A 15,107-nucleotide genomic window follows, 5' to 3' on the forward strand; every position below is an offset into this window, starting at 1 on the left:
CGGGCTGGAAAAGGGGCCTGATCCAAAGGCTGGCATATGCCCCTTCTGAAGTGAAATGGTTGAACCCCCCTGGGACAACATCCACCGCCCTCCCAGCTTTAACCTTTGACAGCCCCACTCAAAAGATTCAGTGAGCTGACCCAGTTTCATTACAAGGTCAGAGTTATGATCGACCCGTGCACTGCCCCAATCTCGCCTCGCTCTCAGAATAATTCCGCTCAGATCTCTCACTAACTGAGCGGGGCTCTTAAATGCTTTCCCAAACCTTCAATAGCGAAGGGCTTTCCGACAGTTAGCAGTTTGCAGTCAGAGTCAATGGACACTTCGTAATCCAGAAGGGACTTGTCCATGATGAAGGCGTTCAGCTTGGGAGGGTTGGTCCTGAGGAAAAAACCCCAAAATTATGTGTAAATTATGCCAGGAAGCCAAACAGAGACTACCTTGAGCAGGTGGAGGAGGGTTTATGGTCCTGATAAAATGGGGAGCTGGGCCCCACGTACACCACCATGAGCTCCTTGCAGAAAAGGGTGGGTAGAAATCATAGAATCGCAGAGTTGGAAGGGCCCTCTAAAAGCCTCTAGTCCAGCCTTTCCCAACCGGTGTGCCTCCAGATGTTGTTGGACCACAACTCCCATCAGCCTCAGCCAGCATTGCCAATGGCTGAGGCTGATGGGAGTTGTGGTCCAACAACATCTGGAGGCACGCCGGTTGGGAAAGGCTGCTCTAGTCCAACCCTCTGCTCAATGTTATCCAATCCAAATTAAAGCATCCCTGACCGGTAGCTGCCCAGTTGTCTCTTGAATGCCTCCAGTGCTGGAAAGGCTACCACCTCCCTAGGTAATAATATAATATAATATAATATAATATAATATAATATAATATAATATAATATAATATAATATAATATAATATAATATAATATAATATAATATAATATAATATAATGCATTTTGGCATGTTACTTCTGTTAACATTATTTTTGGCACATTTTACCCAGTTTATGTATCTTTGCACATACTACTTGGCTGGAGAACCACGTCTGAAAAATGCAGAGACGTGCAAATTCTGAAGGACGGGCTGCGTTCCGGTCTGCATACTGGCCCAGTTGTCCATTTGCACAACTGAGGTAGGTTTTCCTTTCGCTGTGAACGGGATCAAATTTCCTTCCCCATCCCTGCCTGGAGGCCCCCCGTACATACTTGAGCATTTTGACCCCAGCAGGCGTGGTGGGGACGCTGAGGCGCCGCATGTACTCGTGCATGTCTGGGAAACTCTTCTTGATGTATTCCTCCGCGCTGCTCTCCCAAACGGTCCCAAAGCGAAACCCCTGCGACGGATGGTGCAGCTACGAAAAAAGAGAAGAAGCCAAACCGGGAAATTCTTTCTAAAACCAAAAAACATCTGCTGAAAACTCCACAAAGGGAAAGAGATTTGCAGTGGCAAATTCAGAAGCGCACGGTCCCTTCATGATAGTCACAGCCACACACACACCCCTCTTTTTTTGCTGCAGGGTTGAGAATGAGATCCTTGTTTACGCCTCCTTTCACGACGAGCCAATCAGCATGAAAGAGGAGTGTGTTAGCTACTGAGAAGAGCCTTCTCCATGGCTGACTCCTTTCACTCTGATTGGCTCCAGTCAGCAGGAAAGGACAAGGAAGCATGTGAGAAGACTCTTCTCAGTGGCTAACAGACTCCCCTTTCATGCTGACCCTGCTCCCAAAAATGTAAGGGGTCTAAGACCCTCCGAGACCCCAGACAACTACAAGAAGGAAATGAAGCAGGGAAGGGAGGCAAGGAAAAGGGGTTTGGGGGGGAGCCCCTTGATCCATCCCCTTGCCAGTCTCCTGGCCAGCATGGTGTTTAGAGCAGAAGGAACCTTTTTCAGACTGAGGGCTGCCTTCCTTTCTGTGCAACTTTCCAGGGGCCACATGTCAGGGTGGGTGGGGCCAGAAGTAAAAGTGGGTGGAGCAAGGAATGTAAAGTTAACCTTGGTACAGCAAGCTAACTTCTACACATGCCCCCCTTTATGCGCCGTCCGGGCAAGCAAGAGGCACGATCAGAGTTCAAGGCGGCCAAAGAAGGTCAAGGAGGATGCAGAGAGCTCTCTTTGGGGGCTAAATATTGCCAAACCTTTTGATTTTAAGAATTCTGAAATGAAGCCAGGTGTGGGACTAGGATTTGGGTACTGTGCCATGAAACTCACCTTCTCACTTGCCTTAGGAGCCAATCAGCATGAACGAGGAGGGGAGTGCTAGCTGCTGAGAAGAGTCTTCTCAGTGACTGGCTCACCTCCTTTCACCCTGACTGGCTCCTATCAGCACGAACGGACAAGGAAGCATTTTTGTAGCTATGTGAGAAGACTCTTCTCAGTGGCCAGTGTGCTCCCTTTTCAGGCTGATTGGTTTGTACCTAGGGACCCTGCTCCCAAAAAACGTAAGGGGTCTTTGACACACATCCCACGACCCTCAACGACTATACCCCTGTTGCTCTGATCATGCCTCTTTGCTTTCCTGGATAGAGAGGGGTGTGTGGTTATTGTGCAAAGGTAAAATTTACATATGTTGCTCTGCCCACTTTTGCCTCTGGCCTCACCCATCCTGACATGGCTAAAAAGGCTTTCCCACCCCGGGGGTAGATCAAAGCTTATTTTTGAGGGTGCAGGGACATGCACACTGTAAGACTTGATACAAGTTTCCTGATCTGAGCTGCTTTTCAGCCCTTCATGTAAATAAGACACAGGAGCTGCCCAGTCCGGGCTCATGTTTGGAGATTTATGCCTTGTCTTTTTGTCAGCTACGGCATTTGGAACAGATTGATACTGGTTCCACCAGCAAAGCATTTGAAACATTGATTGATTGAATTACTGCCATTCAATCCAATGGTTAGTTTGTGTTAGTTTAGCCTGAAAATTCTTTGTTTGTGCTCTGCATTTGGGGGGGTGGGGGGGTTGTTTCTTGTTTATTATTTTGTATTATTGAAAATGAATAAAAACGATTATGGAAAAGGTGAGAAACAGAGACTGTGTATGCCCCGTACATTTAAAGCACATGACTTGTCCAGTGGGCCCCATGTGCTTTCAGTGCGCTTTCAATGCGCTTTCAATATGTGGTGCGTGCCCAGCCTGGGAATAAAGAACTGATTTAAGCTTTCGCGGATAAGGGAGGGTGGCCAAGGAGGACAAGGTGAAAGGGGTGCGCATGTGTGTCTGGGAATGGTCACCGCCACCCTGACCTTAGGGTCGTGAACCCCAGAGAGCTCCTCAAAGGTTTTCTCGCCGACCATCACTGCAGCCAGGTTGGCCGTGTAGCTGGACAGGACCAAGAGGCAGAAGATGGCCCAGAGGTTCATCAGGAAGCGCCCGGTCCAACATTTCGGCGTCTTGCTGGAGACGGTGCGCCCAAAGAGGATGGCGTAGCACAGGTTGAGCGCCGAGGAGTAGGAGAAGATCTTCATGTGGTTGCGTCCATGCGGAGTCATCCCATAGGGGCTCTTCCATTCGTAGAGGGTGAGGAAGAGGGCCGTCATGTGGAGGGCCACAAAGATGCCCACCCACATGGTCCAGTGCAGAGGCCACATGAAGGCCCCTATGGGCGAGGCCGTGTCCCGGACCCTGACGAGGATGCCCAAGCTGGTGGAGAAGAAAGGGCTCGTGAAGTCGATTACTTGGCTGCGGGCCGAGTTGATGCTGAAGGACGTCACTGCCATGTGGGCCATGCCGCTCAAGAGGTCCCCCACCAGCCCAGTCCAGCGCCCATTCTTCCATGCCCCATACTTCCCGTCCCCCACGATATAGAGGTCAAAGTCAAAGGTAAGGTCTTTGCCCAGCTTCTCCAGGAGGTCGATGCAGTAACCGTAGCAACACTTCCGGTACTCGATGGGCACCGAGCCGTTCTCGGAGTTGAGCTCGTCAAAGAGGGCGTCCAGCACAGCCGAGTCGTTGGTGCGGGGGTCCAGGCACAGCTGACCCGCTGGACAGTTCCCTTCTTTGTCCACCTGCACAGATCACAGATAAGCACTTTTTTGACACCAAAGAAACAAGAAAACATCTTGATCAGGGATGCAGAATGTCTGTGGCCCTCCAGATGTTGCTGGATTCCCAACTTCCCATCGTGCCTGACCATTGGCCATGCTGGCTTTTGGGGCTGATGGGAGTTAGAGCCCATTTAGGGATGTGTTTCTTATTTTTCCAATTAAAAAAAAAAAACGCTCATGAACCCTACACCAGACCACTCTCTCTCTCTCTCTCTCTCTCTCTCTCTCTCTCTCTGGGGGGATCACTCTCCTTCAAGATTTCCTATGTCAACAGGACTTCTCTGGCCCACATTCTTACACACGCAGATTTGCTCCATGCAAGGAACAAAGGCACTGGCCAGCATGGTTTACTTATGAATGGAACTAGTCTAACCAGCAGAGCAGGGTTCGCCTCCTAAAAACTGCATGCTTCATCTCTGCAGGCCCAGGAAGATAGGACGGGACGGGACACACAGATATAATCCATACCACTCCACAATCCTATAACACTATGTGTGTGCGTGTTAGGGGAAATGCAGGTTGAGTGGTTAATGTGCATAACAACCGGGCACCACGCACATTTGCCAGGCTTCATGGAGAATGTGCACACAATCTGTCCATGAAAAGGGAATTGTAAACTATAATGATAAATAATCTCCAGCAGTCCTTGGGAAATATGCATGTATTGGCTGCATTCTGTAGATTCCCCGGGGAATTATGCATAACCTCCAACGGGCCTTGGGGAATGTGCACAATGCCCAGCTGTTCTGCACATTAACTGCACATCTTACATTATCCCTAAGATATATATAAAAAAACCCTTTTTTAGGTTTGTAATAAATGCAGGCACTGTGCATCTCCTACACACCTCCCGGGTAAAGACAAAGGGATGCTCCACCAAAGTCACCACCCGCAGCTTCATGCGGCAAAAGCCCTCCACTTGGTTCCTACGCTGCAGGCGCTGCGGCCACATGCCCTCCTCCACCTCCATTTTGCCCCCTTTCCAGCTGCCCACTGTCACCCATGTGGGCTGGCCCACCGAGTCCTTCAAAAGGCTCCACACTTTGTAGTGGCGCTCCGTGTGGACACGGGATGTGTTGCGCACGCAGACCTCGCCTGTTTGGCCACGGAAGGATGTGTTGGCTAAAAACCTGGAAAAGGGAAGAAGAGAGGGGGCAGGGAGGGAGAGAAAAGGGAGGGTAAAGCTAGAGTCTAGGATTCCTGATTGGTTGTACTGCATTGGTTTGACATTAACTGGGGTTCCTTGGGATGAAGGGCGAGATATACATTTAATTAATAAATAAATAAACTTGTGGAACTACCTGCCGCAAGAGAGAGAAAGGAAACCAAGGTTCTGGGATTCCTGATTGGTTGTACTGCATTGGCTGGACATCAACTTGTGTTACTGCCTGCCACAAAGGAGAGAGGGAGGAAAGCAAGAGTCTGGGGTTCCTGATTGGTTGTGCCGCATTGGTTGGATGTTAACTTGTGGAACTACCTGCCACAAGGTTTGGCAATAGCCAGGACTTTAAAAAAAAATCAGGGAGGAGAGGTGTGTTAGCCCAATAGAACCTCTGTGTTCAGAGGAAGACTATCTCTGAGGACCAGATGCTGGAGATTAACCATAGGTGGCTTCTTATGCCCTGCCTGTTGGCTTCCCAGAGGCATCTACCTGTTCAGTGCTGGAAATGAGCAGGTATGCATCAGATCTGACACAGCAGAATGCTTCTGATGTTCTTAGGGAGGAGGAGACCATCAATGGCTATTTGCTGTGCATTCAATGACTCCTAATTCAGGCTGAAGGTAATTGAATCACCTACTCTCAGAAGAGGCTGCCCATCATGTCCCTGTAAGAGTCCCTGTAATCACCCTACACCAGGGAGGCTGGTAATTCTGCCCTTTCTTTGTATTGGATGTAGTTGGATCAGTCAATCATTCCCAAGGGAGTCACATGGCAGAATTATTGGCTGTCAAAGGAGGCTGTACACTGCACCCCTAAATGAGTCACTGTTTTGCCCTTACCTCCTTCCTATCAGTCTCTGTACTGGACTAGATCTCAGTATTCAGTCACTCCCAACACAAAGGAAACAGCAGAATTGCCTGCATTCAATGGAGTCTGCTCGTCATGTCTCTGTGAGGCTCACTGGCTCTAGGCCTGCTTCCTATCACTCAATCTCTAGTGCTGCATCTCTATGCCAGATGCCATTGGATCCTTTCCCGCTGCAGGGATGCAACACAGCTGCTAGCCCTCACAGGCAGCTGCTTGTTGCATCTCTCTACGAGTCCCTGCTCTGGACTTTCCTCTACATTGGGCATGACAAGATCACCCAATCCCTTACACCAGGTGGAGGTGAAGCTTGCCTACAGGGGAAGCTACCCATTGCAGCTAAGTTCCCTGCTCTGAGTTTGCCTCCACATCAGGCATGACAAAATCACCCAGTCCCTCACACAACACAGAAGTGAAGCTGAACTACCTGCTCACAGGTGAGGCGGCCCCCTGCATCTCTGGATGAGTCCCCGCTCTTGGCCTGCTAAGAGCAGAGACTCACACACAGGTCACTACTGTTACTTCTATGCCTTTTGAAACTAACTTTTTTCTGGGGGAGGTTTAGTTTTAGCTAACTTGAAATTCTGGGGCCACTGTGGCAATGTCTTACTCACTGAGAGAGGTAGCGTCCTGAGGACTTGGAGGCAACAGCATGCTTGTCATTACAGTTCACCATGCTTTGGATGAGGGTGAGCTCCGGCTGGATGTAGACAGCCTGGGAAATGGCCCTGGACACCAGCTCCACTGCATCATGGATGAACTGCTCCAGGGATGGTCTTTCTACTTCCCCATAGGCCAAGAGGCCCAGGGGTAGCCCTTCTGTTTGGAGCTTGTCCACGTTCTGAGGTTCCCCTAACACCCAATGGAACTCCTGAAGCACCCCTAGCTCCTTCGCTGTCCGGAAGATCAGCTGGGAGAGAGGCGCGTCGCAACCGAAAAGCAGGGCCGGCCCGGGGAGCTCCTGGTATTCCTCTAAGTGCCGGCGAAGAAGATGGGCGGCCTCCGGCTCATCCAGGAAGCTCAAGTCGACCACGGCCGTTCCTTCCAGCTCAGCGTGGCTGGTCCAGAGGTCCACAAAGCCAGACACATCCCAGACCTGGCAGAGAACCAGGGTGACCTCATGCCAGTGGTTGAAGCGGAAGATGTTGGCCAGCAGCTCCAAGAGGGTCTCAAAATCGCTGCTCCGGTCCATGTGCAAGTGGAAGGGGTTCTGCAGAAGGAAATAAAAAAGCGTTTTGTGAAAGTCAGCTAACTGTCCTATATTTCAATCGCAACCCACAGAATCACCTGTTATGTTATCTTATATTATGATTCTAGCACGGAAAATCCATGGAGGCTGTGTACACACCAAATATTTAAATCACATTCCCAACCCTTCCAATCCTGGGAACCATAGTTTTGTTAAGGATGCTAGGAATTGTAGCTCTGGGATTTTATTATGATGCATTTATTGCAACTAAATTGTACGTCGCCTAGAGTGGCCATCGGCCAGATAGGCGGCTTATAAATTAAATTATTATTATTATTATTATTATTGGGAATGGGTAAACTACAGTTCTCAGGATTATTGGGAGAGGGGAGGGATGTACTTTAAATGTGTGGGTGCAAGAAGAGTTGAGCTCAGTAAGAAATCTTGGCTTAAAACAACACAAGCTTCTAGTCCTTATGATTGCTAAGATGCCAAAACTACTTAGAGGCCTCCACCTGATTCACAAAATGTTAAGTCAATGAACTGGGCAAATTTTAGATTGTTTTAACTTAAGAAGTGTCTCACTAAATCAGTTCAACCAATGTTGCATAAGTTCACCTACAGTATAAGGGGGGGGATGTAAAAAAATAATAATCCAATCAAACACCCACACAGAGAACGAGGATCTTAGACTAAGCCACATCTAACATTGTTGTCGTTTACCAGATGTCTTACCTGCCCTTCACCACAAGATCCCAGGGCGGATTACAGCAATGTAAAAATACAGTATTTAAACCAGATAAACCCGTTTATAATCAGAAGAATAGGGTGGATCCCTTTTATTGTGCGTTCATGAAGATTTGTGCTCATGACGGTTATATGCAATCCCGCTTTCAACACCGTTCGCTGCTGCAAAAGTTTCCGGTGCAAGTCCTGTACCTTCCTGCTGAAATCCTGTAACTTTTTATACCTTTTAAATGCCTGCGGAAAACTTTGCTGCATTGCCAGGCTTCTGCTGGCAATTGAGAAGATCTCTTTCTGCAATAGTTAGTTAATGGTTCCTGATTTCAATTCTTTAATGGTTTTATCGTTTCTTTATACATGTTGTAAAGTGCTTTAAAACTTTTTTTATGAATAGCAGTATTTTGATTTTATAAATAATGTAATTTGATAACCAATATAAATAATTTTAATAAATACTTTTATAAATAATATAAACATAAAATACTGCAAATGCTCTGGTTTATTTGTTTATTTACTCACTCCAGCTTTTGTTGTGCTGTAGAGCAAGAGCGCCCCTCGGAATGGCAATAATGAAGACGGGCAAAACATCACCAACCAACTGAAACAGAGGAATGATGTGTGAACGACCCAGTATAAATCTAGTATAAATCCAGTACAAACTCAGCCATGGAGCTCACTGGGTGACTTTGGGCCAGTCACTATCTCTCAGCCTAACCCACCTCACAGGGCTGTTGTGACGATAAAATGGGAGAGGGAGGAGAATCATGTATGTATGTCACCTGGGAGCTCCTGGGAGGAAAGGTGGAGTAGAAATTGAATAAATAAATAAAATATAAATCCACCACTATGTGTCAATGACATGTTGCAAAAATCAACAACACTCCAGTCTGGAAGGACTCTTTATCTCCGCCGGCGGCAGCTCCATATCAGTAGGGCAGTGGAGTCCACTCCAGACTCCAGTCTGAACTTTCAAGGAACTGTGCAAGGTTCTGAAAAATGATTCCCACAGTAAGTGGGACAGCTCCTTGAAAATCTGGCCTAAAACCTGGCACGGATTCCACTGCCCCACTGACGTGAAGCCACCGTCCGCCACTAATCTCAGGTGTCCCAAAAGTGCATCTTCAGCATAATCAATTCTCTGCTCGCTTTATCACCACTTGACAATTTCTTGAATTGCATGGAGCCTGGGCCTTAGAATCAGCTACTGGAACTCAGCACTGGCTAAAACGAATTCCTAATGTTATGCTCAGAGGCTCTCTTGACTTCTTCATTGCTTAACAGGTCCCCCATGGCTAGCTGTTCTCAGGTTATGGGGCTGAGCCTCTGCTTCTTTCCCTCAGTCCCAATGCCTGCCACTGCTGGAGAACCCCACATAGGACATCCCGGATGAAATTGGGATGCCTGTGTTGTTGTGTGCGAGGCTATCACATCGGTGGACCTCAGCGAGACGTTTAGGGACTCCCAGTTGGAAGCAGAGCAAAGAGGCAGGCCAACACTAGGGGTCAGCAGAGACCTGCAGTTCAGTGTAAACACAGCGGTGCAACATCTGAAACAGACATCCGAACTCAGAGGGAGAGAATCAGTCCCCCTTCCCTTGTTGGGAAAGGCCAGGAAATGAGCAATGCCTTCTAGAATCAACACTGTGGGGAAAAGATGCTGGACTAGATAGCTCCTTGATCAGACCCAGCTCTTAACAATCGCTGCATGGAGCCTCCACCTCCAGTAGCAATCTACCTCCGAATACTAAATGGTGGAGGGGAGGGGCATGGGAGGGCTGTTATTCTCAGGCCACTGGCTGTTTTTCCAGAATTGGGAGCTACCCAGCCCTTTGAGCAAGATTATTATTTTAAAATCATACGAATGGCATGACAATGTCCATGATGACAATGGAGCAGTATCAGTCTCCAAGCTTTGCTAGAGTCCCCTACCCAGAAGCCAGCAGCAAGGAACCTCCGGCCTTTTAAAAAAGGTAAAAGTATCCCCGCACTTGTAGTGCGAGTAATTTCTGACTCTTAGGGTGACGTCTTGTGACGTTTACTAGGCAGGCCGTATATATGGGGTGGGATTGCCAGTTCTGTCCCCAGCCTTTCTTTACCCCCCAGCGTATGCCGGGTACTCATTTCACTGACCACGGATGGACGGAAGGCTGAGTGGACCTCAACCCCTTTTACCGGAGATTCGACTTCCTCCTTCCGTTGGAATCGAACTCCGGCCGTGAGCAGACCTTCGGCTGCATTACCGCCGCTTACCTCTCTGCGCCACGGCCTCTCCATTTGGCCTCTGAGGCTGGTTCGGCTGAGCCACCTGCCCGGCACCTGGGCACTTGCACAAGTGAGAGAAACGAATGAGGAAGAAGGCACATGTGGCTTTCCTGGTGTCCAGACCCAGGCTAGGAAGGTCAGAAGCCGCTTTGTAGCTGCCTTATCTTGAGTCAGACTGTTGGTCCAGCTAGCTGAGTACTGTCCACACTGACTGGCCAAAGCTATGTATGGTTTCAGATGGGGACCTTCCCCAGTCCTCCCCCGAAGGTGCCATTGGGGATTGAACCTGGGACCTTCTTCATGCTAAGCGGATGCTCTGCCACTGAGCCACAGCCCTTCTCTTAAAAACAAAGCAAGATTCCAGTCCTCATCGCTCTGAATAAAGGCCTGATTTGAATTTATACAGAGTCAGACCATCTACCTCAGCCAGATCTACCCAGAAATGCTTGGCACTGAACCTGGGGCCTTCTGCATGCCAACCAGATGCTCTGCCACTGAGCTATGGCCCTTCCTCTTCATGTTACAGGATGGCAGGCAAATATATATATATATTTAAAAAGCATGCTTTTGGAGTCCTTTTGTTAATGTGTGGTCTTTCACTCTCATCTAGGCTACTGACCTGCACAGGGAGAAAACACGAGCTGCCCCCCATGCAATCTCGACATGATCGCGCACGTGTTTGCATCGAGCTTCTTTCATTCACAGACAGTGAGTGGGGAAAACGACGCATAAGGAACAATCTCCACGCAGCCACATGGGCAATTGCGTCAAGGGCGTTCCTGTGCAGCGCCTTTAGCCATGCTTATGGACATCTTTATTTCCTCATTATGGCTGATCGCTTTGGGATGTTTTATTGGGATGTGATCTGTAAATGAAATAAGATTTTAAAAAATCAAGGAACGCACACGGGTGACACAAAGGAGTGGGAATGGGATTTGGACAAGGCTGTCATGTTTCACCACTCCTTTCAAGTCTCCTGTTCACCAGGGAAATAATGTCCAGACTTACTTAAGTCCTACTCAGAGTAGACCCACTGAAATCAACAAATCTGAGTTGGTCATGTTCCTTGGTTTCAGTGGGGCTGCTCGCATGACTTAGTCCAGCAACGAGGAACATCAGGCCTGGGGGCCAAATGTGGCCCTCCAGGGCTCTCTGCCTGGCCTTTGGGACTCCCCCATGCCACACCGCTTCCCTACAGGCCACACCCCTCACTAGCCTGGCTGGAACATGTCCTCGAACGCCGATAAAGCTTCCTGCTTGCCCGGATATAGGATTTAGAGAGATCTGTGTAGAAAAACTAGCCTACTCCACAATGGTAAAATGAACATTTCTTGCTTGCCCCATTATTTTTTTTGGCATGTGGCCCCTGGGAGGTTGCCCAGAAGGGAGTGTGGCCCTTGGCTACTCATCCCTGGCTCAGATGGGCACAATCCCTAATTCCTTCAGGCCTTCCACCATAGGGGCCAGCCTTCGCCAACCTCCAGATGTTTTAGACTACAACTCCCAACAGGGAAGCCCCGCATTTAGCCTCTCGACTGGGGCTGGTGGGAATTGTGATCCAAAATATCTGGAGTTCACTAGGCTGGCAAAGTCTGATCTATAGCCAGAACTGGATACAGTTGTTTAAGGGACTTCAGGGGTGTAGCCATCCAGGGTCTCGGGGGGTCTTTGACTCTTTACTTTTTTGGGAGCAGGGTCCCAGTGTCTCCAGCATCCTATGAGCCAATCAGCATGAAAGGGCAGTGTGTTAGCTGCTGAGAAGAGTCTTCTAACCTGCTTCTTTGTCATTTCCTGCTGATTGGTAGGTAAACACTGCCCCCTCTCATGCTGACTGGCTCTTAAGGACGTCTATTGTTGTCGGAGAAGGCATTAACAAGGATCTCATTCTCAACCCAGCAGCAAAAATGGGATGGTAATGGCTGCAACTATCATGAAGGGACCCTGCACTTCTGAATTCGCCACTGCACTGCTGGAGAGACTGAGGGTGATGAGGATGGAGCAAAGCTATACAATGGGGAATTAAAGGCAGGAAAATGGGGGGGTCATGTTGCAGCAACCCCTTTGGAGAACCTACAGATGTTTGTTTATCTATTTACGTTGTGTGGATTGTCTGTTGTTTTTCAAACTGCCCTTCTTCACATGAGATCACAGGGCAGTTTATAAATATGGACAATTAAAACAATTCTTTATTTTTTAAAAAAGCATTTATAGTTCAAAATGGTAAATACAACCCCACAAAATCCAGAGCTCACAGCAAAATCCATTAGGCCCCCATCCGTCCATTTTACGAAACAGCGACTGCAGCAGAGATCCTGGTTCTGCTCCTTCTGTCCCCCAAGGCCCTTGGGCACCTGTTCCATCTAAAACCTGGAACGGATTCCCTGTCCCACTGACATGGGAGGCACCGGTCTCTGCTGCTTTCAGGGAGGGGGGCATGTCAGCCTTCCAGATGCGGCTGAATTTGGCTCCTTTTGTCCCTGACCATTGCTTGTGCAGGCTGGGACTGATGGAATGAAGAATCCGGTGATCTGAGAGAGACAGATTTCCCCAACCCTGATCTAAAGAAGAGGCCTCCCCTGCTCTCAGAAGGGAATGCCTCTTCTGAACAGAGGCATTCTTCCACCTCTTGCACACAGGAGGGGAAATGCTGCTTCTTAGACTGCGACTGGGGGAACCTGCGGCTCTCCAAATGTTGTCTGTCATCCTTGACTATTGGCCATGCTGGCTGGGGGGGGCAGGTGGGAGTTGAAGGCCTGCAGAGCACCCCTCCTGGCTTTAAAGCAGGCCTAGGGGCAAGTTAAGCCCCTCGGCCCTCCCTATTTGGACTACGAGGCCATTCCAGCCCTGGGGTGGGGCAGGCATCAGATCTGCGGCTCTGGGAGGCACGGGCTCAACTTCCCGGATAAACACTCTCTGGGTTACATCCACAACCTTCTGGATGAGACCGGAAGGCCTGGGCAGCTGCCATCCTATGCTCAGAGACTTTCTGGAGATATACAACATACTAAAAGCCTTCTCTCCAAGTTCAGCTATCATTTATACAGCTTTTGACAGAGGCAGAAGGAATATAAAAACTGCTTGCCCGGCACTTCCAAAGCTTCTTGGCCTGTCAACTCTGGGCACCGACTCTGCTGCGAGGAAAAGCTGTAAAGATTTGAAATCCAGACTCTTGGATGAAAGAATCCCATTGCCAGATCTAGCCTCGCATTCTGTCTCCTCAACAGAGGCTTGCAAGACGACTCCTCGCAAACAGAGCCCCAGTGGTACCCTCCTCTTTCTATTTGTTCTTGGGAAAAGGAAATATTTGGAAGTGGGGTAAAAATAGGAAGGCAGACCTCGTATTTAAAGGTAGGCAGTCTCTGGACATGGAGGTTCAATTAAAATATCACGGCTAACAGCAGTTGGCAGCTGGGACCTGCAACAAAATGTCACAGCATTTTCCCATCTTTTAACAAGCGTGAAGGGTTCCAGCCAGCCAGCCGTGCCCTCTGCCAGGGTACTCCATTCCATTACCTCCACCCAGTTTAAAAAAAGAAAAAAACTCAGCTGTACATCTGTAACCTGCCCAGCTGAGCATGCCAATACCTATGACGGAAAATTAAAAGCACTGGGATTTTTATAGGAATTGCAGGATCCCACCCCATCTCTATTTTCCGGCAAACACTCCCTCCATGATCATACAGGTCAGCCAGCACCATTTGCCTGTCCACGCTGGCCAGTGCCACATTTTGCAACAGCCAACTCCACCCCGGGCTCATTGGGCAAGTCACTTGCTCTCTCAGGGCCTCAGTTTTCCTGGCTGTAAAATAGGAGTGACAGCAATCCTCACGCCATTGCTGTGCAGCAAGTGGGAACCATTTCTTCGGCAGGCTGTGAGACATTCATTAGGCAATGAGTTGCTTGCATCGAAGCACCGAGTGCCCTCCCAGAGAAGGAGCTGTCTGCTGCCTCTCTGGATGATTTACGGTTCTGGCTCCAGCTCTTCCCAGGCGGCCTCTGTAGGGAATGTGGGTAATTCCACACGACGTGCGGCTGGATGATTCCATCCTTCCCAATGCAGGCAAACAACAGCGCCACCTACCCTCAGAGGAGTCTGCTCATTATGTCTCTGGCAGAGTTGCCACTCCATGGCACGCCCAGAACAGTGACTCATGCAGATACACAGGGAGGGTGGGATAAAACAAGGGCAGGGAACTTACAGCCCTCCAGAGGACCACAGGCTCCGCAGCCCTTAACCAAAGCGTCCTTCCACTGCCAGAAGTTTGGGAAACATCACAGCACTCTTTTCAGTCCGAGGGCCACATTTCCCTCTGAAAAACCTTGGGGGGGGGAACATGTCCGTGGGGGGCGGAGCCAGAGGCAAAAGTGGGCAGAGGAACAGATGCAAATATTACCTTTGTACAGTTGACTAGTTTCTACACACATTCCTATCGTCCATCCAGACAAACGAAAGAGGCATTATCAGAGTTGAAGGGCAAATCGCATCCAAGCAAAAACACTCCAGGAAGGTGTGACACAGGACCAGTGAGCATGACCTGGAGAGGGGTGGCAGCGGCTTGGAGAGAATCCCGAGGGCCATATAGAGAGGCATGGAGGGCCTGAGCTTCCCCACCCCGTAAGACCATACTATTAGGTTCAGAGTCAAAAATCACCCAAGTGCATCTCTGATTAAGCCACAATCCCAATTTTCAGATGGTTGGAGCCAGAATTCTCTGTTACATTCAGGAGTCTGCTTGCACCCCGTTCCCCCCCCCGACACACTTTACAGCAATTAATAGTAATTGGGCATGCAATGATCTCCAGGGAATCCAGAACCTCGCAGGCGAATCATGAAATTATCATGACCCTCTCATCA

General features: G+C 49.1%; 1 protein-coding gene across 1 annotated transcript in view; it reads right to left on the reverse strand.

Annotated features, from left to right (window-relative positions):
• The window catches only part of GRIN3B (glutamate ionotropic receptor NMDA type subunit 3B), a 54,566-nt gene that overhangs the window by 10,288 nt on the left and 29,171 nt on the right, over window positions 1-15,107 (reverse strand). The window contains exons 4-8 of the mRNA XM_061601838.1: window positions 6,673-7,268; window positions 4,880-5,162; window positions 3,232-3,993; window positions 1,200-1,345; window positions 266-381 (exon numbers count right to left, since the gene is read on the reverse strand). Of these exons, the coding sequence (XP_061457822.1) occupies window positions 266-381; window positions 1,200-1,345; window positions 3,232-3,993; window positions 4,880-5,162; window positions 6,673-7,268 (1,903 nt within the window). The remainder of the gene's footprint in view (window positions 1-265; window positions 382-1,199; window positions 1,346-3,231; window positions 3,994-4,879; window positions 5,163-6,672; window positions 7,269-15,107) is intronic.

This window comes from Rhineura floridana, chromosome 18 (assembly GCF_030035675.1).
Source record: "Rhineura floridana isolate rRhiFlo1 chromosome 18, rRhiFlo1.hap2, whole genome shotgun sequence".
Lineage (NCBI taxonomy): Eukaryota > Metazoa > Chordata > Lepidosauria > Squamata > Rhineuridae > Rhineura > Rhineura floridana.